General features: G+C 44.9%; 1 protein-coding gene across 1 annotated transcript in view; it reads left to right on the top strand.

The window, feature by feature from the left end:
- Nucleotides 1-16320, top strand: part of Frmd4b (FERM domain containing 4B) — a 189310-nt gene that overhangs the window by 62807 nt on the left and 110183 nt on the right. Inside the window, 1 exon segment of the mRNA XM_040737352.1 lies at nucleotides 4980-5072. Coding sequence (XP_040593286.1) covers nucleotides 4980-5072 — 93 coding nt within the window.

The following is a 16320-nucleotide window of genomic DNA, read 5'->3' as shown; positions in this document are numbered from 1 at the left end:
AGCCCCAAGCGCAGTGCCTTGTCCAGACATTCTCACTTGCTTCCGAGAGAAAGGAAAAATATCTGAGCGTAGTGCTGCCTACCTGTAATCCCAGCACTGGAAAGGGCACCACAAACTCTAGGCCAGCCTAGGCTACATATAACACTCTACTGAGAAAGAAAGGGGCTGGGGAGAGGGCTTACTGGGTAAGAGGGCTTGCTGTACAGTCTTAAGGACCTGAGTTCTAATCCCTAGGACTCATGTTTAAAAAAAAAAACTGGGCGTGGCCACATACATCTGTATAAGGAAGAGGAAGCAGATTGTGGGACCTTACTGGCTGCCAGCCAAACTCCTGATGCTATAACAAACCCTGCCACACGGAGTAAGACAAAGAGTTATAGAGCAAGACGTCCACTGCTCTCTTCTGGCATATATATATATATGAACCTCCCACAAGCATGTGCATCACACACACAAAAAGAGAGGTGGGACAGTATGAATGACTTCCTTGGAGGACTTGGACCACCATCTTCCTTGTCTGGCCTGGGATTGGTGGGCTCCCTTCCAATATACTCTTGGGCCACAGAGGATCCCAGGAACCTTGTGTACCCCGACTCCCCTACAGGTAACAGACAACACCTAATGTCTGGATTACAGCCAGCTGGGGAAGGTGTCTCCTGGCTCTGTCTGTGTTTATTTTGGGAGTATGAGTTTGTCTTTTCTGGGAGAAGGAAGGTCTTGGCCATTCCCACCTTTCCCAGGAACAAGCCTGGAAACATGTTTATGTCTAAGGGTGTCTCTTTGGAAAATCTTGGTCAGAAATTTAGTTCTTTGTCTGGTAAATATTTTTGGAAGGTTTTTTTTTTCCTCCTGGCACTCCCTTTCTGTCCACCCCCATGAAACCACCAAGTCGATCCCTCCCAGGGCACTGGCTGAGTTGCATTTTCCAGTCCTAGTGCCACATCAGCCTTGAGACTGCAAACTCAACAGAGGAAGGCAAGGCTGAAAGGGACAGTGTCAATGAAACTAGCAACCATTCTTACCTCGGCTCAGGGAACCAGAAGAGAAATGGGAAGACAGACCACCGTTAAGTAACCAAGGCACGGGAAGACAGACCACAGTTATGTAACCAAGGCAGCAGCGATGCTGACCAAGGAAAGAAAATTCCTGACAGAGAAGGATGGAATCCGGAGGCTGAGGCTTCCCAGCTCTGTGTGCAGGGTGGTCCTCCACCCCTAGAGGGCAGCCTCAGCCCTCCTTTCCCACAGGGACCTTCTTTCACCATCCGTTCACCCACTTTGAAAAACTTGGCTGAGTGACCTTTGTTGATGAAGAAACAACAAATAGGCTTTCCAACACAAGATAGCTTTGGATCCTTGTCCACTTTGGTGAGCCTGACACAATAGGGCTTCCGCTGTACAGAGTCTGGACCAAGGAGAAAACGTGGCTTGTGGTTATGAGTGCTTGTCTTTGATCTTTTTGTTTTGCTTGTTTTTTTTAAATTAATTTGATATCATCATTATTGATGAAAAATACTTAAAAACAGAAAGATAAAAACATTAAAGGAACCATATTATATCTTAGTATTTAGACATAGGTAATTTTTTTTGAGAACTTCCATTCTGTTAACAGGACCATAAACAGACTTCAAAAACAATTTAAAAATGCAATTTGCATATTAGTGGTACATGCCTATAATCTCAGCCCATCATAAGCTGTTGCAGGAGGATCATGAAATGGAAGCTGGCATGAAATATGAATATTTACTAATACATATACATGAATTCGAGTATTTATCATGATTAACGTTAGTCTTTTTTGTTACCTCCCCACTCTGGCTGTAGTTTCTTCCAAAGAGGTAACCAATATTCACAACTTGTTCTGTATCTTTCCAGAATTCTATATTAAAGTGCTCCTCCATGTTTAATAGTGTCTTGAGCCTGTTTTGGCAGCGTTTAACCTAACTGGAATGTGTTGTGTATGTGATATTCCACTTGCTTTATTCATTCTTACCTAATATTTAATGCGAGTTCATATAAAACATGTTACAAATTTTAAATTATGCCACATCTTCTCTTTAACGAAAGAATGAAAGACATACCCACTTGTGATGATGTGTCACTCACTCAGGAGGATGAGGGAAGAGGATTGATGGGCAATGTCAGCCTGGCTGCAAAGGGAGACCCTCTCCAGAAGAAAAGAATGAAAAAGAAAAGGGAAGGAAGAGGAAATGCAAAGGAAAGAGGGGAGGTGGAGGAACAGAGAAGGGGAAAGGATTCAAAGTTAGTCTAGTCTGCTCCCATGAAACCTTGATAGACTTCAAACTGATGTGCCACATATTTTAACACTTGTTAACGGCTTTGAAGTCCAAGTGTCTGTAAAAAGTATCACATAAATCATGACAAAATATAATGCAAGAATCCTTTAACTTCAGCCTTCTTTTGTTTTGTTTTGTTTTGTCTTTTTCAAAATCACGAATTATAAGAAGTTCCCTAGTGTTCCACCAAGGAACTCTTGGGGAAGTTCCCAGGATCCTTAACGTGTAGTTATAAAAACATATACACAGAAACTGAGCCCAGTGTTGTTATACAGGGTAGGAAATCCCTTGGTATTGTGTACCCATATTGAGAGCCCTAGATTCAAATCCCAGACCTACCATCTTCCTACTATATTTAATAGATAAAGATTTCCAACTTGGTTGATGTATGTGAGGGGGTCACAGTAAAGAAAGCACTGAAATGGCCACTCCATCGAATGGCTAAGGAGTTATTGTAAGAGGAAGAAAATATCCAGAGGCATCCAGAAGAGTCCAAAGAAGAGAGTAAAAGTAGACTGGACATGGCCAGGATTATCTGTTAGAGAAGAGGGCCAGTGGGGGAGATCAAGAGGAGTGGGCAAATCATGTGGGTTATAAGGACAGTACTGTGGGGAGGGAAGGGCCAGGACGCTAGCTTGCATGGACTTTGAAATGTATAACAAGGATCTGTGAATAGAGACTCAGGCACTTGGAGGCCAGCATGGGCTTTGATGTGTGTCCATATATCCATCAATGGAGAGCCTTGTCGATTCTGCCAGAAACCAGGGGAATGACTACCTTGGAGATGGGAGGGACTTGTTTTACAAATCCCAAATCATGCTGGCTTTTATATGACCTGACTGCCAGAAATCCTTCTATAGGCCAGCTTGGTCTCATTTCTAGACACATGAACTGCCTGGTACCTAAAAGTTGACAAAAAGTATTTGCTCCATAAAGAGTAGCTGTTATCGTTTATACTGTTACCATTTGTACCCACACTTCCTATGTGCTTTGTTTCTAATTCTTAAAGAATATTGTGTATATGTCTGTTTTACCTTTGTGTGTGCATGTGTACTGTGTGCATAGACTGTCCACAGAGGACAGAAAAGGCACTGAGATCTCCAGGACTAGAGTCACATACAGATGGTTGGTTAAGAGCTGCCGTGAGGGTGCTGGGAACTGAACCACAGGCCCTCTGCAAGAGCAGCCAGGGTACTCTGCTGCTGAGCCATTTCTCCAGCCCCCTTTTCTATATACTTATGGAATGGCAGTTTGGAATTTCCTGAGTTTGTCTTTTAATTGTTTATTCAAGGACCAAAATAGGCTGGAAAATGCTTTCTAGCTCGTAACAGATTTTGCTGGAATTCAGCATCCCCTTCCCACTGCCAGAAGCAGGCTCTGAAACTGGATTTAGTGTAAGCACATTTAGGCAGTCTCTACGATGGATGGGCTGGTTGAAGAACCTTGGAAATCGTGTAAACAATCTACAGAGCATCAAGCCATAGAGGTCAAGGTCTTGAGAGAACTGTTTATATCTGTGAATTGGCGAGGCTCGGGAGCACATCAATATTTAAACATCTGTAAGTCACATGTCCACAGAAATAGCTCCAGAGAGTGCCAACCTGTGTCTGCATTGAAAATTGAAGTGTTGTACTTGACTGGAACCTTCTTCAAGATTTCTTAGCTAAAATATGTCATATTTAACCTTTCATTTAATATTTCATATAAATTTAAAGATTAATTTAGTGTTGTTCGGCGTCTTACTCTCCCAAAGTATTATCTGTTTCTTATTTATTCTCTCAGTTTTTCTTTAAGTATGTGCATGCAGTTTGTATGGTTTCCCATTGATTTTAAAAATGGGCAAGCTAGGCATTGTATAGCAGACTGGCTACAGCAAGACTCTATTTCCATAAATAAAAAGCAATATAGATAATATATTGAACTTACTGTTATTCTCTTTATTAAAATTTTCAGTTTATTTTGAGACAAGGTCTCACTGAATAGTCCTAGCTGGCTCAGACTTATATAGACCAAATTTGAAGTAGCCTCAAATGCATAGAGATCCACTTGCCTCCAGCCCCATTGCTTAAATTAAAGGGGTACATCACCATGCCCAGGGAATCTTGCTTTTTTTTTTTTAATTTAAGGGGATTGGTTGGTTGGTTTGTTGGTTGGTTGGTTGGCTGGTTGGTTGGGTTTTGAAGACAGTGTTTCTCTGTGTAACCATTCTGGCTGTCCTGGAACTTGTTTTGTAGACCAAGCTGACCTCAAACTCAGAGATCTTCCTGCCTCTGTTTCCCAAGTGCTAAATTTAAGATTTGAATCTAGGAAATAGTTCCAAGCAACTTTGCAAGCAGTCTCTCCAGCTTGTTTTAATGACTGCATTTATTTCTCTGTATAGACTTAGATCATTACTTTAACAATACCTTATAAATATTTGGGGATATTACCAGACTATCAAAATGAATGATTTTACATATAGCTCATTTTTCAAATGTGCAAGTTCCTCTTGACAAGCTCCTTCAGTTGGAAATGCTAGCTCAGAAGTATGTGTTCAATAGGTTTGACAGAAATTGCTGAGTTAGCCTTACAGCCTGTGGTATCTCTGCCTGGTATGTGAGCATGGCTGTTTCCAGGCAGCTTTACCAGTACTGTGTGTTCCTGAACTTTCCATGACATCCTTTGCCTTTGCTTCTTCTCACAGGGGTCAAGAGAACTGGCTGCAGCTGGACCACAGAGTTTTGGAGCATGATTTGCCTAAGAAACCTGGCCCAGCTACTCTGCACTTTGCTGTCAGGTATGTGTTCATACATTCAGCATCCCCATCCTTTTTGTTTACTTTATTTTTATTTTTCAACAGTTCTAGTCATCACAGATAGTGATTTAAAAGAGAATAGACCCCAATGAGAACACAACCATGTGAAAGAAATTGTCTACTGTCTTGGTCTCGGTTACCATAGATACTGTGTAGAGTTGCTTTCATTGAAGATAAAGGAGGGAATCATCTTGCTTTATTCCCCAAAGATTCTTAGATTAAATGTAAGGCTGAAAAACCCGAGAGATGTATTTTAATGTTTAAGCCTGTTTTTCTTTTCTTTATTATTCAATAAACTGTTAGGATTCTTCGAATCTGAAGTCTGGCAAACATTTGCTGTTACACTTTATGTTGGGATAATGTGTGCTAGCGATGTGGAAACAATTGAGTTTTATGCAATTCCATGTCTTAGCTGAAATGGAAGATACAATGCAAAACAAATGCCCAGAGAAAGAATCCTAGTAGCTCAGAGATCAAAACTGTCTCTTGCAGGGACAGACAAGGGTAACTCCCACAGCCTGTGCCATGTTCTGTAAGCTCTGTTTGGGCAAGTCCCTTAAGAAGGGACTGAAGCCAATGCATCAGTTAAATCAGGGATTTCTCAGAGCTGGCCCAGAAAAACATTTGAGCCTTAACTACTACCAATCTAAGAGAAGAAAAATGTTTGAAGACTAACCTTCTCCCCTTAGCTTAAGATACATAACTACCAATGGAGCCCAAAGTTCCTTCTGTGGTAGCCCTGCCCCTGCCTAAATTCTAATGAACAGCTTCACAAATAAATTTTTATTGTGGGTAGATTTTTCAAAATCGAATCTATTTTCATAAAGCTGATTCAGGAAAGGCACTTACTGTCAAGTTTGATACCTGGAACCACCCCGGTGGAAGAAGAAAACCAACTCCAACAGCTGTTCCCTGACATCCACATGCAGACACACACAGACGTGCGCGCGCGCGCGCCGCGCACACACACACACACACACACACGTGCGTGCACACACACACACGTGCGTGCACACACACACACTAGATAAGTGTAAAAATCATTTTAAGCTAATTCAAACAGAAGAATACTCTAAGACCAAGTTTAATTTTAATGAGGAAGACACATCTCATTTTATACTATGACGTTGGGAACCCCACCTTGTAACACAAATATTAAAAACCCAGAGACAGGTACGGGGGAGAGGTTCAAGCTGAAGATCAGAAAAGCTAAACAGCCAATCACTGGCTCTACCTCAGACTGAAAGGGCAATCATCGCTCGGCTTTCCCCTCCTTCTTCCTTGTTTTTCTTGCCCTGTTCTCCCCTTCTCCTCCTCCTCCCTTCCCCCCCTTTTGTCCTGCTCCTTCCTATAATGTTGAGGCAAAGTAAGTCATGAAATTTTACATGCACTATTGTTTCTTTACTTCATGTGCTCCACAAAATTCAGAAGCACAAAAATACTTGTGTCTTACCCCTTTTCAAATTGTGCTTCTTATATGAATCAACCACTGAGAGTGGTTGGGCCTTGGCTTGCATGTAATTTGTTCACGGCCCTGGGGTGGGAGAGGGGAGTCTTGTCCCTGCTGGTGTCCATTTTCTGGGGGCAGGAGACATGGCTCAGTAGTTAAGAGCCTCTGTGGGCACCAGGCAGAGACACATGGGCAGGCAAAACACATAAAATTAAATTTTTGATTCTGAGATCTGCATTGAACTCTTTCTCTTGCCCTTAGCTCTATTTTTTGTTGGTTCATTTTTAATGGTGCTGAGGATTGAATCCAGGGTCCTGCCCATGCTAGGTCTGTGCTCCACCACTGAGCTGAGCACCCAACCCCTCGGAAGGTTTATTAGTGCCAAAGAAGGAGGACACACAGAGATGACGTGGGGAAGTGTAAATCACAGCATAGAGAAGCGCTCAAGTGCCATCATGAAAACCTGGAGTTTTACTGAAACGCAGTGGTGAGGGCTTGTGTACCCAGAACGGAAGGAAAGGAGGAACAAGCAAAAGCAAGGAGGATGCTGCCTGTTAGCGGTTGAGCCGGAGTCAGACTAGCTAAGGGAAAGTGGCTCGAGGCAAATGAGGTACCTGTCCGTAAGGAATGAAGTTCTCACTGTGAGCGTTTCAAGCTCAGACAATACAGAATGAGACCTTCCTCTCCACCAGCCTCAGCCTCCACCTCCCTTTTGGTTTCCCACCTTAGAGGAAAACTGGGTGGGCGGTTTCGTGGCTTACAGTTGGTATCTTACTAAGGATGGAAAGTTCTGTTTCTCTGCCCTTGCACACTTCAGCTGTCCTGCCTCCTGTAAGCACATGTGCTGCTCCTGGCTGTGTCCAAATCTGAACACCATCGGCATCTCTCCTTCCACGCTAATCTTCGGGTACACTTGCCATTTTCTGCCACGTCACAGCTCAGCAAAGGCATTATGTCTTTGGAGAATCTTAACAAGTGTCATTTATTTTGTGACCACATTTGTGTGCCTGTTCTTTGACAGCTGCTGTGGTCTAGCGAGTGTCTGAAAATTCCAGAGCACAGATCCTGCCTCCCTTCCTGGCTATCTTTCACAAAGCCATGCTATCTTTTCCAGCAGGTTCCTGGGATTCCACAGCAGTTGCTGGCTTGTTCCTGGGGCATCAGCCCCTACTTAGCATGTTATCTCAAATGTCCTGTAACCACTTGGTGTTAACTTTCTCCTAGCTGCTAACATGTTTGAAACCCTTATCAAGGCTTTAATGATTCATGTAATTCATCCTTCCAACAAGACAGAGATATCATCATAGCCTTTATTATTCCAATTAAGCAGTTGTTGTTACTCTGGTTAAAGAAATGGTAATGCAGGATAGAACTCTCTGAATCCTGAATGGGCTTCACTGAGGTCACAGAGTGGAGGATCCTAGTGCAGGGACAGCTAGTGAATGATCTTTGTCACACACACCTACCTGTTCTTCTGAGGGTCTTACACCTCCAATTGACACAGAATTGCTGGTGACATTCCTCTCTGAGGAAAGAACCCAACACAGGTTACCTGTTGTGGCTAGAGAATGCAACCAGGGAAGTCAAACTAGAATTAAAATATATATATGTATGCATGTATGCATGTATGTATGTATGTATGTATGTATGTGTATGTGTGTGTGTGTACGTCAAACTAGAATTAAGTGTGTGTGTGTGTGTGTGTGTGTGTGTGTGTGTGTATAAAGCCCAGGTATGATGATGCTCACTTGTAATCCCAACTCCAAAGAGGCCAAAACAGGTGGGTTCTGATGTTCGCTGGCCAGCGAACCTAGCCTGATTAGTGAGCCCCAGGTAGAGAGAGGCTCTGTCTGGGCACTGGGTGGAGGATGGGGATTGGAGACGTCACAAACACACACACACACACACAGGACTCACAGTCACACAAATGCAACCAAAGGTATTATTTGGTTGTTTTGACCTTTGGACACTATAAAGGTACCACAAGTAATGTGCTGTGGTACATATAGGGACCCCGCAGGCATGGATACTAGGTGATGTGCTAAGCACAGGGCCCCTCATATGTGGATGCCAGGTGGTGTGCTGGGGTACAGAGTACAGGGACCCTTCACACATGGACATACATCAGTAACATACTGGAATACAGAACACAAGGGCCCCTCATGCATGGACGTCATGTGATGTTCTAATACACAGATATGATCATCTAGATGATGAGTTAGCACACAGTCAAAAAGGATGCACAGCACTGTTATTCTTAATTCAAGCAATTGGAAATACCCAAATGCTGGCACTAGAGATAGGAGGAGCAAATTCTGGCATCTCACAGCAAGCTGGAAGGAGGAAAGAGCATCTGCTATGTTTCGGTTCCTCCAGAGGAAGAACTGGGGCCCGAGTCATCACATTGGGAAAAGTGTCAAAGGACGCAGTAGCTCTCCCCTTTAGAGCCAAAGCCTCTACCTCATCGCCAGTCCTGTCCCCTGTTCTGCTAGTGTCGTGGAAGAGGTTCTGTTGCTGAGTCCCACTCTCCGTTATTCCCCTGTGAATCACAACTTCTGTAAGTCGCTGTTCTCAGGAAATCCTCATCCACCTTGTCTCCGGGGCACCTGCATGATGAGGCAGGTTATGTCTGACCAAATAGAGAATCATTGTGTATTTATGATGGATGCTAATAAATCCTTGAGAGAAGTTTGGGATTTCTGTTAAGTTGGTACATTTCAGAAGTATTTAAGGGTCTGGGGAACCATCTGGAAGGAACTATGCTGAGCCTCAAAGAAACATTTCCCTTTTCCTTCTTTTTCTTCATTATTTATTGTTTCTGCTCAGGAGAGCTAAGCAACCGCGTGTGAAGAAACTTCTCTGCCATCTTCATCTGAAAGTGGACAGCCATCCCTTAGTCTATGTCTGGTAGTTACTGAATCCCATGCTGAAACTGGTGCTGCAATGACAAATGAAAGTGACAGAGCCCTGCTCTCACAGCCCTTGGGAGGACATTTGACACTAAAGCAGTGAATGTGTAGGGTGTCTTATGGAAGGGATTCTGGGAAAAGAAAATGCCTTCGGGATGGAGAACAGGAGTATTAGTGAAGCCAAGGTTGCTGTGTTAATCAGAACGGTCCAAGACGTCTTACCACAGAAGCTGTTATCAGCAAAGACCTGGAGATGAGGCAAGGAGGTATCAGATCTCTGTGGGAGGGAGGTTCATGCCAGGCCAGGAGACTAGTTAGTAAGCAGGCTTGGCAGTGGGAGCATGTCTGGTAGGGAGGGAGCTGTGTGTCTGCAGAGAATAGACGGCAGCTTGGAGTCAGGGGCAAAGCACTGAGCTTGTGGGGCTTAAGAGAGTAATCAGACAATCTCTGTAACAGACTCACTGGAGCTTCTGAGTGGAATGGTGGGGGACGGGGAGAGGAGGCTGGGAGGATCCGAGGTAAGCTGGAGTTGCAAAGATCCAGGAAATAAGTGAAATACAGGGGGGACTATACTGTAACCCATGCTCCAGTGACTTGGACATGACAATGGACGCCTTCAAGAGGTCTTGTAAGAATACAGGAGAAAGCAGAAGATGTCAGCTGACTTTACAAAACCTTATGCAAATATGAAAGTGTCCTTTTTTTTGTTTTAGAGTTTATGCAAAAAAAAGAAAGAAAAGAAACACTGTATGCTTTCTCTGAGATGTTTCCTCTTTCCGTAATATAACAAGCCCTGTAGTAGGCAATGGACTAAATGTTTGGGCATGACTTGTCACATTTACTCCTGAGCTGGGCACGGAGTAAATGAAGCTCTACCTTGTCCCCTGATGCAGGAAGCAGCTCTGACACAGGGAGACACAGAGAGAGAGGGAAAGAATCAGAGGAGACACACAGCATTTTCTTTATGAACTCAGCATTAAACATCTGCACCTCCCTTTTACAAAACCTCCAAGATACACATGAAATGTTTGCATAAGGGTCATCAAGATTGCTCAGCGGGTAAAGGTGCCTGCCGCCAAGCCCGAGTTCAAACCCAAGGATCCAGGCGGTCAGAGGAGATCATGGACACCCACAAATTATCCTCTGTCGTGTGTGTGTGCATGTGCACACACACTAAATAAACAGATTTTCAAAATTTCAAAATAAAATTAGAAAAAAATATGCACATGACCCATTTGTGAATGGGCCACTATAATTTATGAATGTGAGTGAAAACTCCCTCAGACTTCTGGGGATTTCTCCTCCCAGATGGGGCTTGCTATCTTACAGCTGTAAATTGTCTTTGGCAAACATATGCCTTTTTGGTAATGCGGCCCAGATGTGAACATTTGAAAAGCTGATAGTGAGTGAACTATTACAAGCTTGATTTAAACAGGAGGGCAGGGACTTGCCTGGCCTCGCTGGAAAGGCTCCCAACCCCTCAGAGGAGGGAGCAGGGCTGGCACAGGTTGGTACCACCCAGTTCCACCCGCTGGGACTCAGTCAGTACCTTTCACGAGCCTTACCCCCTGGATAGCTCTTAGGTTCTCCCTTCCTTTGTGTGTGTGTGTGTGGGGGGGTCTTTTTCCTCTCCCTTCTTTTCCTCCTCATACTTGCTCTGTCCCAGACTACTCACATCCTCCCTGTGGAACCCCCCCAAAGCATTGTTGGGGACTCAGTACTGAATGCTCTTCAGCCTAGAAGAGAATTCTGTTAGGAAACATGAGGGAAAACGGCTGTCATTGTGTCTGAGTTGTTGGGAACAAGGAGCCTTTGAAAGCCTCCTGCATACTGTGTCCTTCGCCACCCTCCTCGGGCCTGAGTTTGGAAGTCAGGCCCCTGGAATGAGATGAGCAAGGACCAGCTATGCTAGCACACCTCCTCTAATGCCAGCACTCTGGAGGCTGAAGAAAGAGGATCTTGAGTTCAAGGCCAGCCTAGGCCACACAGCAAGACCTTGTCTCAAAAATAGAGAAGAACAAGGAATGGTTCTTCTTTCTGGAACATCATGACTACAACAGTGGGCTTCATTACCCTGCTAAATATTTTTAAAAAGAACAAAACTTTATTTCTGTATTTGTTATTTATTTCTATACTGCAGTGAAGAGAGATTTGTTGTTGTGGAAAGATGCTTCAAGCGAATTCTAGGCAGGGGATCACAAAATAGAATGTGCACCATGAAAGTACTATTGAAAAATATTTGAACACATTGAAAAAGGCTCTCAGGGCCAGGAGAGATGGCTCATTAGTTCAGAGCACTGGCTGCTCTTCCAGACAACCCGGTTCAATTCCCAACACCCACATGGTGTCTAGCAACTGTATGAAACTCCAGTTCCAGGGTACCTGGCATCCTCCCACAGACATGTATGCAGGTAAAACACCAATGCACATGAAATTAAAATAAATAAATCATTTAAAAAGAAAAAGGAGTTTCAGATATTAGCAGGGGTTAAATTTCAGAGTAGAATGACATTAGTGATGCATTGTTGACATTTCTTTAAGTTCTTTCTGAAATGGACAATAGTAAATTATGTGACCAAACCTTGTTCTTTAATTCAAATGCAAAGAGTAATAAAAAGAAGCTCTCCCATGGCAGTGACAAGATGGCATGTGAATTATCTCACAGCCATTGAGGAGGAGGTGAGTGACAGTAACAAGGCAACAGGAAAAACCACCTTTTTAAAGAGAAATGTGATTTAAAAGTCCAAGTAACAGACTCCTCCCTCCTGGCACAGCAGAGGGCAGACAGGGAGTCTTTTCCCTTCTGGATTCGGAACATCCCAGAACCTGGAAGTAGCTGTGAGTCATTTAACGTCAACTGTGACCCTGTCAGTGACCAGAGCAATTCTGAATTTCCATGCAGTGTGTCGTTTTCCATTTGTGAAGTTAACACCATCCTAATTCAAGTTCAAGAAAGACACAGAATCTCCTCAATTCATTCTCAATCCAGACTCAAGTTTCTTACACATTTACATTTCTGCTCCTTAATCAAATAGCAGGCTGTTTCTGCCTACTGCTGCCAGAAAAAAAAAAAAAAAAACAAAAACAGAAAACAGGCCACAAATGAATACCTGTGTGCTCTCTCTCTCTCTCTCTCTCTCTCTCTCTCTCTCTCTCTGTGTGTGTGTGTGTGTGTGTGTGTGTGTGAGAGAGAGAGAGAGAGAGAGAGAGAGAGAGAGAGAGAGAGAGAGAGAGAGCCCTAAATGCCTGGTGACCTGAATTTAACCCCCAGGACCCAAGCAAAAGTGGAGAGAGAGAATCACGTCTACAGACTTGTACCCTGACAACCTGTGGTAGCCTGAGAGAACCCCTCACCACTCCCCCCCCCCACACACACATACACAGGAATAGAAAAGATAATAAACCTTTTGAGTTAAATGTGTGCTCTTTGCTCTTTCATGCAGGGTTTCTCAAGAGCTGGTATTTGGAGCCAGACTGTCTTTGGTTGGCTGTAAAATGCTGAGAGGCATGTCTGTCTGGCTTCATCCACCGCTGCCTACACCCCCTCATCCCCCCAACCCCTCCCACCCCCCACCCCCGCCCCAAGCTCTGATCATCAAAACTCACCCTCCACATCTCTCAATTCCTCCCCGTGGGGCTTTCCCTCCATTCCCATTCCTGCCCCACGTTTTCACTCCCAGCCATGTAGTTTTTGGTGCAGCTCACCAATGAAAACAAAGCAGGCACTGCTAATCTAGCCTAAGGGTCTGCTGGATCGGTACAGTCATGGAGGCTTGCAATGCATGTCAGGTATTCGTAGGGTTTAAACCACAGTCTGTCTCCATGTGCTGAGTAGGCAAAACAGCCACTAGGTGATATATGGCCTTTCACTGTGGGAGAGTTGAGACTGTCTGGCTTGGGTCTGACCCAGTCCCCTATGCTTGGGGTGGAGAGGCTCAGCGTTTGTCCTCCTTACTCACCATACCCAGCTGTCCTCTCCCCGTCAGGCATGCCTCCCCTGCACCTCTCCCCAGATCCTTGCAAAACCTTAGCCTCTGTTTGCCCTCAGGAGGTTGACAGCACCCTGCTTTAAAGAGAGAAGCACTTTGTAAACAGTCCCTAGGGATGCTCACCTCAGTCCCTAGCAGGTCACAGCAAGGTCCTCACACTGTCACTCAAGGTCACCAGCCCTTCTAGAAAGCTTGAAAAACTCAAGTTTCCTTTGAGGAGAAGATCAGGAGGGCAGGCCCCTAAAGGCTCAGTTGATGTCCGTCTGGCTCCCCTAGCCCGTCTGGAAATGCAGGAAGGAGGACCAGGAGGTGCAATTTGGGCCCTAAGCACAGAGGAGAAGCAAAGAATGCTTCCCTTGGGAATTTTCCAAGACTGCTTTCCTCACACCGGACTCCCTTCCCCACTATGACTGCATAGCAGCTGAGAGAAAGTGATGCAATGGGGCACCAAGATACGCATTTAAATTACAGCTTGGGCCTCAGCTAGTGAAGGAGCCATGGCTGCGCTGAATGGTCATTAAAAGCAGTAAGCAGGAGTTGATCACTCTGCTCAGAGTGTGGATTAGAATCTGATGAGATTCTTCTGAGGCATGAGGCTACAGTGAGTTCCATCCGTCCGTCCGTCCGTCCGTCCGTCCGTCCGTCTCTCTCTCTCTCTCTCTCTCTTTCTGTCTCTCTATCATCTATCTGTGTGTCTGTTTATCTCTCTCTCTCTCATCTATCTGTCATCCATCTGTGTGTGTCTGTTTGTGTGTGTGTGTGTGTGTGTGTATATCTGCCTGCCTGCCTGTCTGTGTCTGTCTCTGTCTGTCTGTCTGTCTCTGTGTGTCTGTGTGTCTGTCTCTGGTGTGTGTGTGTGTGTGTGTGTGTTCATATATGCAGGTGCCTGTGCGTAGATGGATACACCTGTATGTGCTTGTTAATGGAGGCTAGAAGACAGTAAGCGCTCTGCCGAGTGGGCTACCTCCCCAGCCACGAGTACGTTCTTAGCTTGACCCACAGTGGCCGAGAGAAACCAGAGTGAGACCTGTTGATCTGGCTCCACCTCTTGCCAGCCACCAGCTCAGTATTGTTCAGAACACAAGTGATTGAGTGATTCTTGCCCACGTTAGCCCTTTAGAAGATTGTCACTCAGGCACAGCCAAGACCTTAGTTAAGAAAGAGAATGTGCTCACTTGAGGAGAGTGTAAATCATGGTTGACCGGGCAGCCATTTGTTTAGCAGCATTTTCCCATCCGGTTTCACATGGAGAACCAGCCTTCAGACAGTAAGAGGGTAACCAGTTTAGAATCAGCCTAGGCTACATAGGAAGTCCAGGGGCAGCCTAGGTTACATGTTTTATGAGCTCCTGGCATGAATTCTATGCCATGTAGCATATGTTACCCACTGTGTTTGGCCCATGTCAGATGTCATGGAGATCTGAAAGGGAAGAGAGACACTGAAAGACAGACTGATGACCCCAACTCTGGAGACAGACCTATGTAGGCTTTGAGATATAGACAAGTATCCACCTGGCCCCACAGCATTGCTTTGACCGCTACAGATAAATACCATGACATAAAAATGGTGACTGTCCAAACGTCACTGACTATTCAAAAGAAAGCCCACCCAAACAATTCTGGTGTGTGTGTGTGTGTGTGTGTGTGCGTGTGTGTGTGTGTGTGTGTGTGTGTGTGTGCCGGCACCTTCACATTTGGATGTCAGAAGTCAGCCTTAGAAGTTATTCCTCAGGTGATGTCCATCTTGGTTTTTGAGACAGAGTGACAATGGCCTGGAGCTCACTGAGTAGGCTAGGCTGTCTGGCTAGCAAGCCCCAGGAATACACTTGTCTGAAATGAGTGTTACCACACCTGACCTTTTTACATGGGTGCCAGGGTTTGAACTCAGGTCCTCCTGCTTGCAGGGCTTGTACTTTACCTACTGAGCCATCTTTCCACTTGCTCTTCTTGCTCTTCTTTCCCATAGGCCATCTTGCTATCTGACTGGCAGGCCATGACTTTGAGACGATGCTCCAGAATCCCTTATGAGTGATTAGGTGAACCAGGAGGGAGTGAGAACATGTGGGGGCGGGGCAAGTAAAGTAAGGCCTAGAGCTCCCTGTGCAAATTTTCTTCCCAAGGAATTATCCTTTGTCATGTTTGTGGCTTGTCTCCAGAGAGACACCTATCCAAAGAACCTGGATTGGTTCTGAAGCTGAACATTTAGCCTGGCCATCAGATTCACAGGAAGAATCCTGGTGAAATTCCTCATAATAAACTCACAGAGGAGAAACACTGTCTTTTGGGAAAGGGGCTGAAGCAATCGGTGTTGTGTTCATCCGTGAGTCTAGAGAGTTTTCGTTCCTGAAGATGTTTCATACAGACCTTACCCCAAAGATGTCACAAGGATCTCCTTGACAGGGTGGTGGATTCACAGAGCTGGTAACTGCATGCCTGGGCAGAAGCTCTAACCAGGGAAGAACGTTGGAGGCTAGTGAGAAACAGGATAAGGACTCGATCTCTGGAACTAGGATTCAGTCAGGGGTCCGGGCATCAGAGATGAGCCCAGTGTCTGGTATGGAGGGATCTGTTCACTTCTGGAAGAGCTACAGATCGATTTGATGCTGGGCCACCAGCAATGTGGGTCCTTCAGTTCTCAAAGCCTGGTACAAGAACTTTTCAGGTTGATATGTCCTGTGCCTGGAATGGCCTTCCTGCCACTGTCACCTGCTGACCTCATGCATTCTTTAAGACTCAGCTCAAATGCCCCTCTCCTGTGGCACATAAGTGATGGATTTCATTTTGGCAGCACACTCCCTCTTACTAATCAGTTAAGTTAATTGTATCCCTCTTGTAAGCTCCCATGACACTGTTCATAGTGTATTTCATTGTGATGGTTACTAT

Source organism: Mesocricetus auratus, unplaced genomic scaffold (assembly GCF_017639785.1).
Source record: "Mesocricetus auratus isolate SY011 unplaced genomic scaffold, BCM_Maur_2.0 Super-Scaffold_100676, whole genome shotgun sequence".
Lineage (NCBI taxonomy): Eukaryota > Metazoa > Chordata > Mammalia > Rodentia > Cricetidae > Mesocricetus > Mesocricetus auratus.
The sequence above is the reverse complement of the archived record's forward strand: the minus strand, read 5'-3'. Positions and strand labels throughout refer to the sequence as shown.